Genomic DNA, 18,429 nt, shown 5'->3' with positions numbered 1-18,429 from the left:
ACAACCAAATTCTGGTATACAACAATGAAATCAGGTACTTTCCTGCAATGTGTCTTCAGCAGACTATGAGATTTTTTTGAGTAGTCACAATTTGTAATCTATTTCAGCAGAATGAAGTTTATATAGTTACAGTTCATGAATTTAATATCATTGTGAATTTCATAACTAATATAGTCTGTATCATACAATGCAACAACGACAATCACCGATAAGCTAAAAATGTGAGAAGCTCTCTGCCTACAGAATTATAGTGGCAGGTATCTTCTGCTGTATCCACATGTGTTACAGTTGGATAGTTGTGGCAATTTTACTTTCATTTTTAATGTCTTAAGCATTGTATCTCATAATCAAGTAATGTAGTTACTTCACTTGCCCAAGCAACTACCACATCAAATTTCTGGAGCATGCTTCAGAGGACTGTGTTAGTGATACACATTTTTGTTTGGAAACCTATCACACCCTATGTATTTATCACAGCTGACCAAAAATTTCTGCTCATTTAGATGTTCTTCAACATGTTTTGTAACATGTCTATAAAAGGTTTGCCCTGTAAATACCTTTTATTCTTCATGATGTTTTGATATTTAATGATTGAAGTGTTTTGATTATTGATGGGGCTTTTACAGTGGGAATTATTGAGCTTTTACCTGAAAAGATTAAGGGTTTTTGTGTAAAAATGATAGAAATTTTTGGTTTCAGATTATGTGTTGGTGTTTTTGTTGGTGGGCTGTGAGATATAACTGTATTCTTAAAGCTACTCTTTTTTTCTGAATATTTTCTATTAATTGACTGAAAAGTACTGCATCGGCTGTAGTGCAGTTCAAACTGATCCATGGCAACAGGATTTTGTCCATTGCTCAATGATGTAAAGATCAGCTGCAAAAAAAGAGAAAACAGAATACTGAAACAGGAAAATTTTCTTTAAAATGACATCAAAACTCTGGCTCTAAAATATGTACTACTTTACACAGAAATGTTCTTGTGTAGTGACAACACAAAGAACAATATTTTAATCAAAATATCTGATCAGACAATGTCTGCCATGTTAATTCCACTTTTTTAAAGTAACAATATGCTAAACTATGGGTCATGTAGACTGCAAGACAATATTACCTCATGTAGTATCAGCAAAGGACAACTGATTTCCTTATTTACACTCAAAGTACTCACAAATGTACATCATCTAAATGGCATGGGATAGCAACTACTTTGAAAGCAGATTTGCTTTTGCTGTTATAGTTTCAACAACATTTTACCCACTAATGTGTTCTGCACATGTGTGTAAGTATACACGTATAGGATAGCTGTTTATGAAAAGAAAATCAGCTGAACAATGTAAAAGGAAAAGGCCATGGCCCTTTCAAACTACTGTTAAAGGTTTCCTATCAACATATTAAAATATTCGTTTCATAATGGTGTTTGCAGAGCAGGTTGTGTGAATGAATGGATGAATAAATTAATGACACATTATCAGCCCTTAAAGATTTAAATTGGCTTTACTACTTCCTGGTTTCTAAACGTGGAAAGTTTCCTGCACATCTTGTTGGCCTAGTAGTCTTGGGAGAAAGAATATCATGAAGAATTGTCATGAAGTTTCAAACAGTGCACTTTCCATTGGAGAGCAAATGATTGAAACTGGAAGAAAACCTCTAGGTCATGTCTAAGCCATTTCTTTGTGATATTGTTTTATCCAGAAAAGATAGTTGAGGAAGTTACGGGAGAAAACTTCAGAGAAGTTTGGAGAGTAGGAGAGAGAGATTGTCAAAACTGATACTATAAGAGTGAGCCATAAGTGGAACCAATATATCTCAGTTGATAATGCATTGGTGGTGAAAGGAAAGTTTCTGGGTTCAAATTCCAGTTTAGGCCCAAAGGTTTATTGTACTATGATGTTTCTGGAGAGTGCATACTGTAATAGATACCCAAAAATTATCCAATGATGTGATACATGTTTGAAAAATCATCTTCTTTCCCATATTTCTTATACTTTTATCAATGACAATATATAGTTACAGTCATACTGTATGAAACTTTTGTATCTGTGCTTTTGTTATGTAAGAGCCAAATGTGCTGCATTCTTCCCACTTCCTTCTGTTGTTCTGAGTTTAATAGAGTTCATGTAAGTCTTTGCTGCACAGTCCCACTCAGTCTATAATTCTTATGAAATAAATGTGCCACACTGATAGTGTTTCATTTAATTAACTATCTAATTGTTATTATTTGTAGAAATAATTAATCACACCATGTGATGAAAAAGTTATCCTTTTAAGTAGTGAACTACAAGAGAGTTTTTCCAGAATTATAGCATGTACTCTCTGATGGCCAAATGATCGAGCATTATTGTGGCTCCATTAGTAATTGTGTTTTAATTCAAGTTGAACCTGCCCTGTTTGGTGATGATGCCCATGTACCTGGTCAGTAACAAAATTGTAACTACTTATGTAAATAAATTTTGTTCATGTTAACAGTGACTCAGATAATACATGCATGCAGTAGTTATACAGTACATGAATTCTGGTTAAAAGCAGTGAATAGAGTAGTAGAAAAATTTATTGGGTTGCTTGAAAGTGATTTTCATTTGGTGAAGACCAGTGTTCCGTTATTTTGATTAATTCAAAAAAAGATTAGTGAAGATCTTCCCACTGAGTGCCAAAACTTTATTCTATTAGTGAAACAGGGAATAATAACCTGAAAATTAATTATGTCACATCGAAATTAACATCGGAGAAAATAATTGTTAATATAAATCATTGCATTAAAGAAGATAAACCAATATCAGTAATAAAAGAATGAAGGGGAGATACTTCAACACTCACTTATCATTAGGGACATCTCTGCCTGAAACAAGAATAACCAATAGCATTTCACAGTAGCAAAAGGCAATAAGATTGCTTCATTTTTGATGAGTCTGTTTGCAGTCTGTTGTAGAAACTTTTATCTTTGGTATTTTGGGAGTGCTATGGCAGACATTATGAAAGCTGAATATTTACATGTGAAACATTGCAGAAACAATTTGTCAGCAAATGATTCATGGTGTAGTGTATATTGTCACAGCAGTTATTTTTGTGAGAAAGGGGAAGGTAATTAAACTTGGTCCATATTTTCAATACATGAGTGCTCATGTTGCTGGCTTCTGCTTCTGAAAATTCGTGTATTGTAAAGATTCACCAAAATTTTTTTCTAATTTGTAGCTGTCAGTGTGTTGAATAGTTGCCTTGGCAAATAGAGTTATGTACTTCAATTAATGGTATATTTTGCCTTTAAATGAAGATTTAGCAAAATGTAAAACATGAAGTATGGAAATTATGGTACAAATCACAGCTGAACATCATAACCTCAATGTCCTTTCGCTGTTTTGCACAAAGTTCTTTGTAATTCACTGTGTGGTATGATCTTTATCTTGACTGCTGAATTTGAAGTGCTGTTAACAATTTAATCACAGCTAAATATTTGCTACATGCAAGAATATAAATGTTATTGTGGCTTCTTTCACTTGCAGTAATTTAAACTGTGCTCTTAAGTTCCTGCCTAGCCACCCTCTTAGAAATCATGGCATATTTGGAATAAACAACGGAGTATTTCTGACAAGCAAGACTAGGATATGATTGCTGTTTGTTTCACTCACAGCTATTTAAGCTGTCCTCTTATGTTCCTGCCTACCCACACCCTCAGAAATTGTGACACATTCAGAACAAAATGCAATGTATTCATAGCAAATTAGAAAGCAAATATCACTGCTGGTTGTTTCACTTGCAGGAGTTTCATCTTTGTCATATAATAGAGGAAACTTGTTCCTGAGAGAGCCTTATATGTGAATAACACTGAATATTACAGAACATACTTCTATTATATGAGTAAGAAAGAACTAGATATGTTACAAATGAAAAATGGAACAAAAATATTAGCATGTAGCAGGAAACAAACCTACTTCCCCCAATGCCATAACCCACCAAAACATCATGCTGTTCACGTACAACTCTTTGCATTAGTGTCATTTATCTTAGGGTCTCCTAAAAGCTTTTTACTGCTGATGTGTCATTAACTAACATGTAGTGTAATTAAAGTAGCCTGCATTGTAATACATGAGGAAATAATTATGATATGTAATCAAAAATTGTACAGTACTATAAGAAAATTACAAATTACACAAGGATATAAAACTAATTTAAGATACCTCAAAAATGGGTGTAAATACCAATTTTATGTGTTTAATTGTAGGTATATTGTACTGTATATGATTTTGCTGACGAAATCCACACAATGTAAATTTTTACATGGATTAATAAAGAAATCAATCAATCAATCAATCAAACATTTAACTGTAACAAATCATGCCAAGAGTGGCATTTGTAATAAATTTTTAATGCGCCATTGCCTTGAAATGACATTGTCATAACAGGAAAGTTATAAAAAAAATATAATAAAATCCAATATGGAGTCTCCAAAGTAGCAAGCAAGAGGTACCATGTGACTTGGCCTGAATGCCATGAAATACTGTTCATGCCTAGTGATAAGTTAACACTCTGCTGCAGAATGAAAGATTCATTCTAAATGTGTGCGCATTGCCTACAATCTGGGATCATGCAGCAACAAAACTAATATTTTCCCATTGTGACTGTGCTCCAGGAAATGCAAAAACAATTCTATCAGCTACTAATGGTCTAGTCATAGGATTCTGAATTTCACATAACATGAGGTTATTGACAATGAGGAAGAGAGAAAAATGATCACTGGACCCTTTTTTGTCTCTTTACCGCATAACTTTAGTGAGAAATTGATGGAAAAGCGAACCTGCTTAGTGAAGATAACTTTTATCTTTTGCCAGAACGTCATCCATCACAATTTTCCATTGCAATGGCCTGAACCATTTATTTACAAGCTCTAAAATTAGTAAGCCATCAATCCTGCCTTCCTGATTTGGAGTATGTCCACTACTTTCTAGCTGTAAAGATGAAGGAACAGATTGATAACAGTACTGTGTATGAAGAGTTTACAGCTGAAAAAAAACCATTTTGCAGAACTTGATATAATGTATTTCTTGAAAGGCTCAAACAAGTTAGAAAAACGTTGAAGGTAACAGGAGGTCATGATGAGAGCATTATCAACTTTCAATCAACATGACATATCATGACAGAAGAAGTGGTTGACTGCAGTCCAATAATTTAACTGAAATACTGGTATGTACTTGGCAGGTCATCAAGTTACAAAAATTATGTAGAAATGAACTGTTCATCAGTGATTATTGCTTATATTGTCTCTCCAGTGTTTTATAATACCACAGACATGCAGATTGCAGATATCAAAGAATTCAACTCTGAAGAGTTATTGAAAGTGCAGTTTATTCTACTGGCATGCTTGAGATGAATTGATATACTCACTCTGAAACTCCTTGTGACATAAAGGGGAACCTCGACATGTACCCATTCAGCGGTGGTTGTACAAGTATCACTTTCCCACAGAAGAACCTGCTTCACCATTCCACTTGTTAACTGTGTGACACGTCGCATATATATTTGATAGAGCTGTGAATTGAAATAAAATCTTTTTCAGTACAAAGTAGCAGAAACTGAAATAACTTTTTTGTGAATTTTAAAAATTTTCTGATAAATAGAATGGTCAGAGAAATTTTGGGGTTGCAACAAGCCATCATTAACTACACTCCACAATATTTCAACAGGCACCTGCCAGTCTTCCTCAGTGTACCACTGAAGACTTTGATGGCTCACCAGAGGATGACTGGCAGGTGACCAGTTGAAATATCATGGAGAGTAATTAATAACAAATGCCTGTAAGCCCAAAATTTTGCTGAACACTGAAATAACTTATTTGAGTTCTGTACTTGTCGCAGTAGTGCACAAATATAAATGCTTATACAGGTGCTAAATTATGGTTCTTTTTATAGGGTCAGCTAAGGAAATCATCTTTCTCATTGTTTACAAATGTTTCCATTAAATTTGTTAAGCTCAGATACAGTATTCCCAAATAAGCTTACAACAAATAGGCATAGGAATGCAGATATTTTGACATCACTTTTTCCCAGGAGCAATTCACCTGACATAAATACCAGAACTGCCCCTTCATGGTGCAACAAAGCCTTCAGAACACTTCATAAATCCAATCTTTGTTATTTAGTGAATCATTTCATGTGGTTTTATTTATATTTTATAATTTTCTGGTCAAGTTGTAGCATTTTAAGAACCTTGAGGTATCCATTCCGAGGAACATTGTACCAGAAGCGTACGCAACCAATGGGACCACGGGGGTCTGATTCTGACAATGGATGGAAGTTGATCGACATCAGGTGACCAGGTGAGGTGCTTGAAGAGTACACGTATCCATCTGTAACAAAAAAATCAGTTTTGTCTCCCTCATTTTCTGTTATTACAGAAATGATAATGAAACAGAGAAGTCCTGAAAGATGCAGATAATAACTGCTCACCTGTTGCATTGACACTTTGCTGCTCCCAAGCAGCTGAGCCTGCATTGTTAAAACCACATGCATCTTGGTTGAAGTTACACTGAATGTCGTAAGGGAAGCCAGATTTCACATGGTGTCCTGAAATAATTGAGATTTATTTTATAGTGTGTTGATTCTGTGCAGGTGAAATGTTTAACATGGAGGTAATTGACACTATAAAATATACAGTGAAGAACCAAAGAAGCTGGTACACCTGCCTAATATTGTGTAGGCCCCTGCAAGCTTGCAACACAATGTGGCATGGACTCGACTAATGTCTGAAGTAGTGCTGGAGGGAATTGACACATGCATCCCACAGTGCTGTCCATAAATCCGTAAGAGTACGAGGGGCTGGAGAACTTTTCTGAACAGCACGTGGCAAGGCATCCCAGATATGCTCGACAATGTTCCTGTCTGATAAGTTTGGTGGCCAGTGGAAGTGTTTATACTCAGAGGAGTGTTCCTGGAGCCACTCTGTAGCAATTCTGGATGTGTGGGGTGTTGCATTGTCCAGCTGGAATTGCCAAAGTCCATTGGAATGCACAATGGACATGATCGGATGCAGGTGATTAGACTGGATGCTTACGCACATGTCACCTGTCCGAGTCTTATCTAGACATATCAGGAGTCCCATATCACTCCTACCGTACACACCACACACCATTACAGAGCCTCTACCAGTTTGAACAGTCCCCTGCTGTCATGCAGGGTCCATGTATTCATGAGGTTGTCTCGATACCCGTACATGTCAATGTGCTCGATACAATTTGAGATGAGACTCGTCCAACCAGACAACATGTTTCAAGTTATCAACAGTCCAATGTCAGTGCTGATGCGCTCAGGTAAGGTGTAAAGCTTTGTGCCATGCAGTCATCAAGGGTACATGAATGGGCCTTCGGCTCCAAAAGCCCATATCAGTGATGTTTCAGTGAATGGTTCACACGCTGACTCTTGTTGATGGTCAAGTACTGAAATCTTCAGATCTCTGCGGAAGGGTTGCACTTCTGTCAACATTGAATGATTCTCTTCAATCATCATTGGTCCTGTTATTGCAGGTTTTTTTTTCAGCCACAGCAATGTCAAAGATTTAATGTTTTACTGGCTATGTGATATTCACAGTACACTCGTGAAATGATCACATGGGAAATTCCCCACTGCATCACTACCTTGGAGATGCTGTGTCCCAATGCTCATGTGTTGACTGTAACACCACGTTCAATCTCACTTAAATTTTGATGAGCTGCCTTTGTAGCAGCAGTAACTGACCTAACAACTTGTCTTATACAGGCATTGCCGACTGCAGAGCAGTATTCTGAATATTCTGTTGGTTTACATATCTCTGTATTTGAATACGCATGCCTATACCAGTTTCTTTGGCACTTCAGTGTACATGTTTTTAAGATGGTCTATCAGAAATAATTTTGATTTTTTATTGCCTAGATTTTTTCCTCAGATTTTTTGAAGGTGTCCTATAATGAATTCGGGCATCATCTAGTTGGTTTTACTTGTTCAAAGATGTCATTAAGGGCAATTGTCTAATAGATATCTTTGAATAGTAACTCTTTGCATTTTCTTTCTGTATAGGATGATTTGTAGCTCTTCTTAAGACAGGGAATCATCTATCGTTAAGGCCAAAATTGCAGAGAGAGTAGAGGATTGTAAACTGACTATTTTGAAATCAGGAATCAATCACTGAAAATGAATACTGAAATGGTAAGAGCTCTTGAATGAACAATACGTGAAATACACAAGTTTGTAAATTGCATATGTGTCATGATAAACAGTTGTGTCCCACATTGACAGTGATGCTGATAACTAGCAAAGCAGTACATGATCTCTGTGATGCATCCATACTAGAGTTAACCATTGTTTACAGTGCTAACTGGTTGTTGAAGAGGGAGCTTTACTTGTTATGGGAACTTGCAGAAATGCATTTAATTCATAGAGCAGCAAAACTTAATACTTGGGTAGCCACATTAATATAAAGATATTGGATCAATTGAAGGGATGTTCATCAATAAGCATACATCAAATTGTCTGTGAATTGCATAGTTCAAAGAATACAATGTGAAGAAAGCTGATGGAACAGCAATACATCCCAATCTTAAACAACATGTGCAAACAGTGATGCCTAATGCAACTACAGCGCAGTCTCATTTATGTCAGCTTCATCCAAAGAAAACTCTTGAATGAGTAATTTATTGAAACATATTTGTATATATAAAGTATTACCAAAATGTCAATCTGATAAAATATTAATTGCTTTGAATAACTGAACGTCATCCACTGGGATTTTTGTGATCTCTCAAAGTCTTTTGACTGTGTGAATCACGTAATTCTTCTAGGTAAGCTTAAGTATTGTGATATGAATAGGACAGTGCAAAAATGGTTTAATTCATATGGAAAAGTGCAGAAGGTTGAAATAAACAGTTCACATAATGCATAAAAATCAGCAGTTTCCTCAAACTAGTGAGGTATCAAGAATATGGTCCCACAGGGTTCAGTCTTGGTCTTAATGACTTGCCACTCTATATTCATGAAGAAGCAAAGCTAGTCCTTTTTGATGATGATATAAATATAGTAAGAAACAAGAATTACTGAGGAAATTGTAAATAATGTCTTTCAGAAAATTAGTAGGTGGTTCTCTGCAAATGGACTGTCATTAAATTTTGATAAAACATAGTATATACAGTTCTGTACAGTAAATGGCATAATGTCATTCATAAATATAAACTTTGAACAGAAGTCTGCAGCTAAGGCACAATATTCAAAATTTTGGGGTGTTACATTGATGAGAGATTGAATTGGAAGAAACACATTGGTGATATACTGAAACATCTGAGCTCAGCTACTTATGCTATTACGGTTATCGAAAATCCTGGCTATAAACATATCAGTAAATTAGCTTATTGTGCCTATTTTCATACACTGCCTTTGTTTGGCATCATATTTTGGGGTAATTCACCATCAAGGAAAAAAATTCGTTGTGCAAAAGAGTGTAACCAGAATAATAACTGGAGACCACTATGTATATTTATGAAGTCTGTTACTAATATCCCATCCCAATTCAAAAGCAATAGCAATGTGCATAGCTACAACACTAGAAGAAACACTAGTCTTCACTACTATGGGTTAAATCTAACTCTGGCACAGAAAGAGACAAAGAGGTGAATCATGCTACCACAAAAGTGTTTGGTCACTTACCAAACAGCATCAAAAGTCTGACAGATAGCCAACCAGCATTTAAAAACAAACTGAAATAAATTCTGAATGACAACTCCTTTTGCTCAGTAGATGAATTATTGGACATAGTAATTTTAAAATTATTAAGAACACTGAATTATGTCATGTCAAGGAACCTTTTGTTAAACCGACACAATCCACATCATTAGGAAGTGTTGTTTCATGATATATGGAGCAAGTATTGATCTAATGTAACCTTATCTGTATAGGCTTGGCCCTAAAGGTTTGGAACATATCACTCCTTTTTGTGTCACACGAATGAATTGGTAAGGTTATTTCTCAACTGAATAATGAAATGGTTTCTGGTTAGTAATTTACCTGCTCTTTGTAGGTATTGTTCACCCATGGCTTTTATTTGTTTACTATCTGCTATACTCCTGCTATGTTTTGCAAAAGACAGCAAGAGGAGAGGGAAAGTGTTACAGCTGCCTGCTAATGAGGCTTGTTCAAAGTACACAACATACACATGCAAGATAAAACATCAGATAACTTCTTCAAAATTATAGGTTTTCATTGCTACTGGAAGGATGTCAATCACATTTCACGTAGTACTATTTTGCTCTCTGTCATATCATCTGCAGCCTTGACTCACCATTGCAGCGATATAGCTTGTGGATCCTTCGTAAGTCACTGTCACTGAGGCGACTCTTTTTCCATATTGGTCCAATGACAGTTCCAGCCACTTTTGGTGCAATTGTTGGTGAAACATTGTCCTATGAAGAGGGGCAAAGAAGAAAATTTATTAGGGTGATTCAGTATATAAATTTCCTTACGTTGCAGTATTTCCATTTGGCATGAGTACGCCTAGTGTTTCGTAAATGGATTAATATATTGCAACAAGGTTTTCACTTAACAATAGTACACAAAGCATTGAGTATTTTGCTACATGGTAAAACTTATAATTGTTTTATCTACTGATTTATTTAAGCAGTTGTGACGTTCTTAAATGTGACGATGTTCTTTGTTTCACAGTGTCTGGTAACTTTTGGAGTACAGCTTGTGGTAATATATCGCTAGAAAACGTTTTATATGAAACACATAAATTATTTTCTAAATGTGATGGCCATATCACCAAAACTATTCTCATCTGCACTAGAGGAAGTTTTCAGATTCTTATATTGGCAACTTGAAGAAGGAATATGTGTTAAAGGCAACTGATTAAACAACATGATACTGATAGTGCCAAATGGAAATACCTTACTGAGCGATTTTGAAAATTGTGCTGGGCACAATATGCAATAAACACAATGAAAAGAAAATGATACAAATCAACAATTAAGTCATATAATCAGTTTATGAGGTTTTGTATTTAGAACAATTTAAGACAATTGGATGACTAGAAAAAAAGAAGAGTTAAAATAACCTGGAGTGCTTCTGCTAAACTAAATAGTGTTTTTAAACTGAACTTTCTATGACTCTCAAAAGGAAGTTTACAATCTGTGCCTGTTACCTGTTTTGACTTTTTACAGGAGACATGGACTTTAAACAAGAAAACCATTCAGGCACAAGATGAATGTGTATGGTTGAAGATCATAATGAATGGTTGAGTCTAAAGGTAATCTTTATCCAGCGGTAGGTGTCAAATGGATTATTGTTGTAATTATCAGGTGGTAGTAATTAAACTGACAGTGTTCTGAGTGCTGCACTGGGAGATGCTGAAGTATCGTTGGTATGTTCATTAATCAGCGCACCTGATTATGCTGAAAAATAATGTTTCCACTTTCTTTTTCCAGGTGAAAATATGGCACTCTGAGCAGTCAGGATGTGATGCGGGTGCAGGAAAAGGGGAGAAATTATCAAAAACATGATAATTGTGGTTCTGGTATATCTTTCTTAGGATGTAGTCACACATTACAACATGTGTTCAAAATGGTCTTGTACTCAGCAATATGCTGCATCCGTAACATGACTTGGTCAACAGACACTCAAAGCATATCCAGTGTAATCAGACCAATATGTTATCGTATGCTATTCTTCTGATCAGGAAGAGTCTAGATACATCCCTGTCAGACATGATCATTCAGATATCTCTGCAACCGGAAGTCACTTGTATTTAGGTTGGGAGACCTGGAAGGCTACATGTGAAACTGCATGTAGATGTTGCTGTCATTACCAAAGGTTTCTCGAAGCAAATATTTCACGTGGCAAGCGACATGTGGAGTCACCCCTTCTTGCATGAAAATAATAGTGTGGACACGGTTGCATTCTTGTAAACCTGGTATCACGTGTTGCACAAGGAGGTTCTAATAATATGCAGATGTCTCTGTACACCTAACAGACCTACGAGGTGTCATCTCCTTGAAGAGAAGTGGACTGAGAATGAAGGAGCTTGTGAAACCGTACCACACAGCCAGATAAGCTGAGTACAGTGGATGTTCCTGCACGACATGCAGTGAAGTATGACTCCATTTGTGCCATTTCTGTGCATTCACAGCAGAGTAAAATGTGCCCTGTCCATCCAAAGAACATACAATGTTTCAGCGCCCTGTGATATATATACAGCCCACACTGCAGCACTCAGAACACCATCAGTTCAAACACTTGATATTGTTATGGCCAAGGCTGCTGGTACTGTGCTGTGTTTGACTCTACTACCATAACTGAGCAGAAGCTTTGTTGCAGCCTTGGCCATTTCTCATATAGCAGTTTATTGGCTTATCTTGAAGAATGTTTTATGGTAAATCATTATTCAAGAGCTGCCACCTACTATTAAAGAAAGCACATTGTTTCATTTAAGAAAAAAAACCTAATGGATAAAATACACTCCTGGAAATGGAAAAAAGAACACATTGACACCGGTGTGTCAGACCCACCATACTTGCTCCGGACACTGCGAGAGGGCTGTACAAGCAATGATCACACGCACGGCACAGCGGACACACTAGGAACCGCGGTGTTGGCCGTTGAATGGCGCAAGCTGCGCAGCATTTGTGCACTGCCGCCGTCAGTGTCAGCGAGTTTGCCGTGGCATACAGAGCTCCATCGCAATCTTTAACACTTGTAGCATGCCGCGACAGCGTGGACGTGAACCGTATGTGCAGTTGACGGACTTTGAGCGAGGGCGTATAGTGGGCATGCGGGAGGCCGGGTGGACGTACCGCCGAATTGCTCAACACGTGGGGCGTGAGGTCTCCACAGTACATCGATGTTGTCGCCAGTGGTCGGCGGAAGGTGCACGTGCCTGTCGACATGGGACCGGACCGCAGCGACGCACGGATGCACGCCAAGACCGTAGGATCCTACGCAGTGCCGTAGGGGACCGCACCGCCACTTCCCAGCAAATTAGGGACACTGTTGCTCCTGGGGTATCGGCGAGGACCATTCGCAACCGTCTCCATGAAGCTGGGCTACGGTCCCGCACACCGCTAGGCCGTCTTCCGCTCACGCCCCAACATTGTGCAGCCCGCCTCCAGTGGTGTCGCGACAGGCGTGAATGGAGGGACAAATGGAGACGTGTCGTCTTCAGCGATGAGAGTCGCTTCTGCCTTGGTGCCAATGATGGTCGTATGCATGTTTGGCGCCGTGCAGGTGAGCGCCACAATCAGGACTGCATACGACCGAGGCACACAGGGCCAACACCCGGCATCATGGTGTGGGGGGCGATATCCTACACTGACCGTACACCACTGGTGATCGTCGAGGGGACACTGAATAGTGCACGGTACATCCAAACCGTCATCGAACCCATCGTTCTACCATTCCTAGACCGGCAAGGGAACTTGCTGTTCCAACAGGACAATGCACGTCCGCATGTATCCCGTGCCACCCAACGTGCTCTAGAAGGTGTAAGTCAACTACCCTGGCCAGCAAGATCTCCGGATCTGTCCCCCATTGAGCATGTGTGGGACTGGATGAAGCGTCGTCTCACGCGGTCTGCACGTCCAGCACGAACGCTGGTCCAACTCAGGCGCCAGGTGGAAATGGCATGGCAAGCCGTTCCACAGGACTACATCCAGCATCTCTACGATCGTCTCCATGGGAGAATAGCAGCCTGCATTGCTGCGAAAGGTGGATATACACTGTACTAGTGCCGACATTGTGCATGCTCTGTTTCCTGTGTCTATGTGCCTGTGGTTCTGTCAGTGTGATCATGTGATTTATCTGACCCCAGGAATGTGTCAATAAAGTTTCCCCTTCCTGGGACAATGAATTCACGGTGTTCTTATTTCAATTTCCAGGAGTGTAGATACACCTCTTAACTTATTCTAAATACTTGACCTTATGCATAGTATCAATAGTACAATAACTTGTTAAACTCTCGTTTATTAACTATATCTGAATTATTCATTTAACTTGGAAAACTGTGTGCGCTTAGATAAGGGCACCTTGTATACTTTTCAGCCTAAAAACGACGTTCACATTTATGCAAATATATCCACACCTTTTGTTCGGAATTTCTGGATTCAGAACGTTTAAAACACAGCATTGACTCCTGGAAATAGGCTACCTATCTACCGCCACTGCAAAGAGGTGGGCTCCCCTTCGCGTTTTAGACGTAGAGTTGTGATGCAGAACCAGAATAGTGAGTGTTGGGCAACACGTTCCAGTATTTAACGTTCCGCGGCTGTGGTTTACAGTCGCATAAAATTGTTCTTCAGCAGATATGAAAACATTAACCTTCAAATGATCACACATATACATGTCAGACATTTTTGAAAGTTTTCACATGAGCTGGAGCAAAATTTTCACTGTACTCCACTGATAGTGACATGTCCGAAGTCGCAACAGCAGATCTTATGAATAAATAGTTTCTTTAGTCCAAGGCGATCATAATACCTTTTAAAAGAGTCTTGAAAAAAAGATTCCAGCAGTTGCCCCGCCGTTTGCTCATTAGCGCCGAATCAGCCCCCGTGCTGCGTCATAATACGAGTTGTTCAATGCAAGTGCACCTACTCACTAATGTCGCGAGCACAGCGTTTTCATGTTTGCTTCTAGTTCCCGCCAATCTGCGATTGCACTCTACAGTATTGCGACACTATCCTTATAAGCATTAAAACGACCACTCGTCTTTCACTGGCCTCATCTTACCCATTTATTTTCGAAACAACTTTCATGTACAGGAAATGCATGTATTACTAACACGTCTGCGTGAGTTTTAGTGTATCCTGAATTTGTGAATTGCTGTAATCAATATTTTAAAAGAATTTATAAACATGTGCCAGAAGCACTAAGGCTTTCGACCTGTCGGTGAGTTCAGATTTAATTTATTGTTGGCTTTCTCAACTGGTCTTCAGCCAGCCTACTCTTCGAAACGCCGTTTGGCCCAGGCTGTAAATTGGTCTCGGTAAAGGTGCACAACCATTCTGTTATACAGTTTTAGGCGACATCCCGTGATTTTATCGTTTAAACTGTAGCTGTTGAGCGATGGCGTATACATCTGTTCCACGTCCTGTTTCTTATCCGTCATCGTATAGTTTAACACACAGAATGCTGCCTTATGAGACTAGATCACTGAATCACTGCTTAGGATCAACTATCAATCCAGGATTGGTACGCAGGTGTTTCCCAAAATTATCCAGGCGAATGCAGGGCTAGTTCTGTATCGTCGTCTCAGAAAACACAAACAGATCAAGTATATACGATTCACAAACATGGCATACTCGTCTTTCTTCTGATAGGATAACTTGCGTTAATGAGAAAAGGAAAGGTACTCGATGACAGAATTAAAGTTATAATAATTTTACAAATCGTGCACTGGCTACTTCCCATCATTAGCGAAACCTTCCTCAGATGGGATAAACACAGAAGAAGAAGAAAAAGAAGAAGATATAAGACCGTATACTGCGTGACCACATTTATCCAAATTTTCCGCAAGGGCTATTTGACTGGCCGGCCGAAGTGGCCGTGTGGTTCTAGGCGCTGCAGTCTGGAACCGCGAGACCGCTACGGTCGCAGGTTCGTATCCTGCCTCGGGCATGGATGAGTGTGATGTCCTTAGGTTAGTTAGGTTTAACTAGTTCTAAGTTCTAGGGGACTAATGACCTCAGAAGTTGAGTCCCATAGTGCTCAGAGCCATTAGCTATTTGGCTCTTTAAATACACTACGGGCCATTAAAATTGCTACACCAAGAAGAAATGCAGATGATAAACGGGTATTCATTGGACAAATATATTAGACTAGAACTGACATGTGATTACATTTACACGCAATTTGGGTGCATAGTTCCTGAGAAATCAGTACCCAGAACAACCACCTCTGGTCATAATAACGGCCTTGATTCACCTGGGCATTGAGTCAAACAGAGCTTGGATGGCATTTACAGCTACAACTGCCCATGCAGCTTCAACACGATACCACAGTTCATCAAGAGTAGTGACTGGCGTATTGTGACGAGCCAGTTGCTCGGCCACCATTGACCAGACGTTTTCAATTGGTGAGAGATCTGGAGAATGTGCTGACCAGGGCAGCAGTCGAATATTTTCCGTATCCAGAAAGGCCCGTACAGGACCTGCACATGCGGTCGTGCATTATCCTGTTGAAATGTAGGGTTTTGCAGGGATCGAATGAAGGGTAGAGCCAAGGATCGTAACACATCTGAAATGTAACGTCCACTGTTCAAAGTGATGGCACCCCATACCATCACGCCGGGTGATACGCCAGTTTGACGTTGACGAATACACGCTTCCAATGTGCGTTCACCACAATGTCGCCAAACACGGATGCGACCATCATGATGCTATAAAAAGAACCTGGATGCATCCGAAAAAATGACGTTCTGCCATTCATGCAAAAAATGGTTCAAATGGCTCTGAGCACTATGGGACTTAACATCTGAGGTCATCAGTCCTCTAGAACTTAGAACTACTTAAACCTAACTAACCTAACGACATCACACAGCCGGCCGCGGTGGTCTCGCGGTTAAGGCGCTCAGTCCGGAACCGCGCGACTGCTACGGTCGCAGGTTCGAATCCTGCCTCGGGCATGGATGTGTGTGATGTCCTTAGGTTAATTAGGTTTAAGTAGTTCTAAGTTCTAGGGGACTGATGACCACAGAAGTTGAGTCCCATAGTGCTCAGAGCCATTTTTGACATCACACACATCCATGCCCGAGGCAGATTCGAATCTGCGACCGTAGCGGTCGCGCGGTTCCAGACTGAAGCGCCTAGAACCGCTTGGCCACGCCAGCCGGCATTCGTGCACCCAGGTTCGTCGTTGAGTACACCATCGCAGGCGCTCCTGTCTGTGATGCGGCGTCAAGGGTAACTGCAGCCATGGTCTCTGAGCTGATAGTCCATGCTGCTGCAAACGTCGTCGAACTGTTCGTGCAGGTGGTTGCTGTCTTGCAAACGTCCCCATCTGTTGACTCAGGGATCGAGACGTGGCTGCACGATCCGTTACAGCCATGCGGATAAGATGTCTGTCATCTCGACTGATAGTGATACGAGGCCGTTGGGATCCATCACGGCGTTCCGTATTACCCTCCTGAACTCACCAATTCCATATTCTGCTAACAGTCATTGGATCACGACCAACGCGAGCAGCAATGACGCAATACGATAAACCGTAATCGCGATAGGCTACAATCCGACCTTTATCAAAGTCGGAAACGTGATGGTACGCATTTCTCCTCCTTACACGAGGCATCACAACAACGTTCCACCAGGCAACGCCGGTCAACTGCTGTTTGTGTATGAGAAATCGGTTGGAAACTTTCCTCATGTCAGCACGCTGTAGGTGTCGCCACCGGCGCTAACCTCGTGTGAATGTTCTGAATAGCTGATCATTTGCATATCACAGCATCTTCTTCCTGTCGGTTAAATTTCGCGTCTTTAGCACGTCATCTTCGTGGTGTAGCAATTTTAATTGCCAGTAGTGTATTTCGAAATGAATGACGACATGAAACAGATAATAAACAAGAAGACTTCTTTCTCTTATTTAAAAAACACAAACTTACAACAAATACATGGCTTTAACCAAACCTCTCTTAACACCCACGTGTGCAGCTCCCTAAAAAGTAGAAGAGGGAGAAAGAATTGCAGTCTGAACACAGATGCTGCAGTAAAACAGGTAATAGCTTTATGAAATCAGATTACATGCAGTTGGGACACACTGGACTCGCATTCGGGAGGACGGCGAGTCAAACTAACACCGACTCAAAGGAAGGCCTCGGCGCTTGTTCGTGACGTCAAGTCAGCTAGGCACGGCCAACGCCAGGTATGTTGCAGGCAGAAACGCCTGGGCGTGCTTATCAGTATAAATCTCTTATTTTTGGACAAAATGTTTGGTATTGTTTTGAATTCTGCAGTTTTATTTAGATGAAAGATTTTCTTACTATAGTAAAGCTACAAATGAAGATCATAGTTCTGTATTACTGAATTCTCTTTTGGAAAATGTAGTTCACATACCTGAAAACAATTTCGAAAATAATGACTGAAGTTGAACACTAATTCGATTGTATCAGAGCTCATAACTTCGAATTTACACACCGTACTATTATTTTCAGTGGAAATCTTTGCTAAAATCTGACTTGTCATAACACAGCTAACTGTATGATCTTTACTCTGAAAAGCAGTCTTTGCCTACATGCAGGTCAAATAAATCGATCCTTCGATTAAATAAAAAATAATATAGAAAACGCGATTTCGTCTATTCAAGTGTGAATACTAGTTGCTGAACTGACCGGTCAAAATTCGTGTACTACGTAAGACTGACGACACAAAACCAGTAGTGGTGCCTAGGTACAATATCGTACAGGTCTTCAAAAGGTATAAATAAAGAATAAAGAACTA

At 39.4% G+C, this 18,429-nt stretch overlaps 1 protein-coding gene across 1 annotated transcript in view; it reads right to left on the bottom strand.

The window, feature by feature from the left end:
* Nucleotides 1-567: 567 nt before the first annotated feature.
* Nucleotides 568-18,429, bottom strand: part of LOC124803196 (meprin A subunit beta-like) — a 70,007-nt gene continuing 52,145 nt past the window's right edge. The window contains exons 6-11 of the mRNA XM_047264377.1: nt 10,293-10,413; nt 6,440-6,556; nt 6,200-6,339; nt 5,379-5,522; nt 801-876; nt 568-647 (exon numbers count right to left, since the gene is read on the bottom strand). Coding sequence (XP_047120333.1) covers nt 568-647; nt 801-876; nt 5,379-5,522; nt 6,200-6,339; nt 6,440-6,556; nt 10,293-10,413 — 678 coding nt within the window. The remainder of the gene's footprint in view (nt 648-800; nt 877-5,378; nt 5,523-6,199; nt 6,340-6,439; nt 6,557-10,292; nt 10,414-18,429) is intronic.

This window comes from Schistocerca piceifrons, chromosome 6, assembly GCF_021461385.2.
Source record: "Schistocerca piceifrons isolate TAMUIC-IGC-003096 chromosome 6, iqSchPice1.1, whole genome shotgun sequence".
NCBI classification, from domain to species: Eukaryota; Metazoa; Arthropoda; class Insecta; order Orthoptera; family Acrididae; genus Schistocerca; species Schistocerca piceifrons.
The sequence above is the reverse complement of the archived record's forward strand: the minus strand, read 5'-3'. Positions and strand labels throughout refer to the sequence as shown.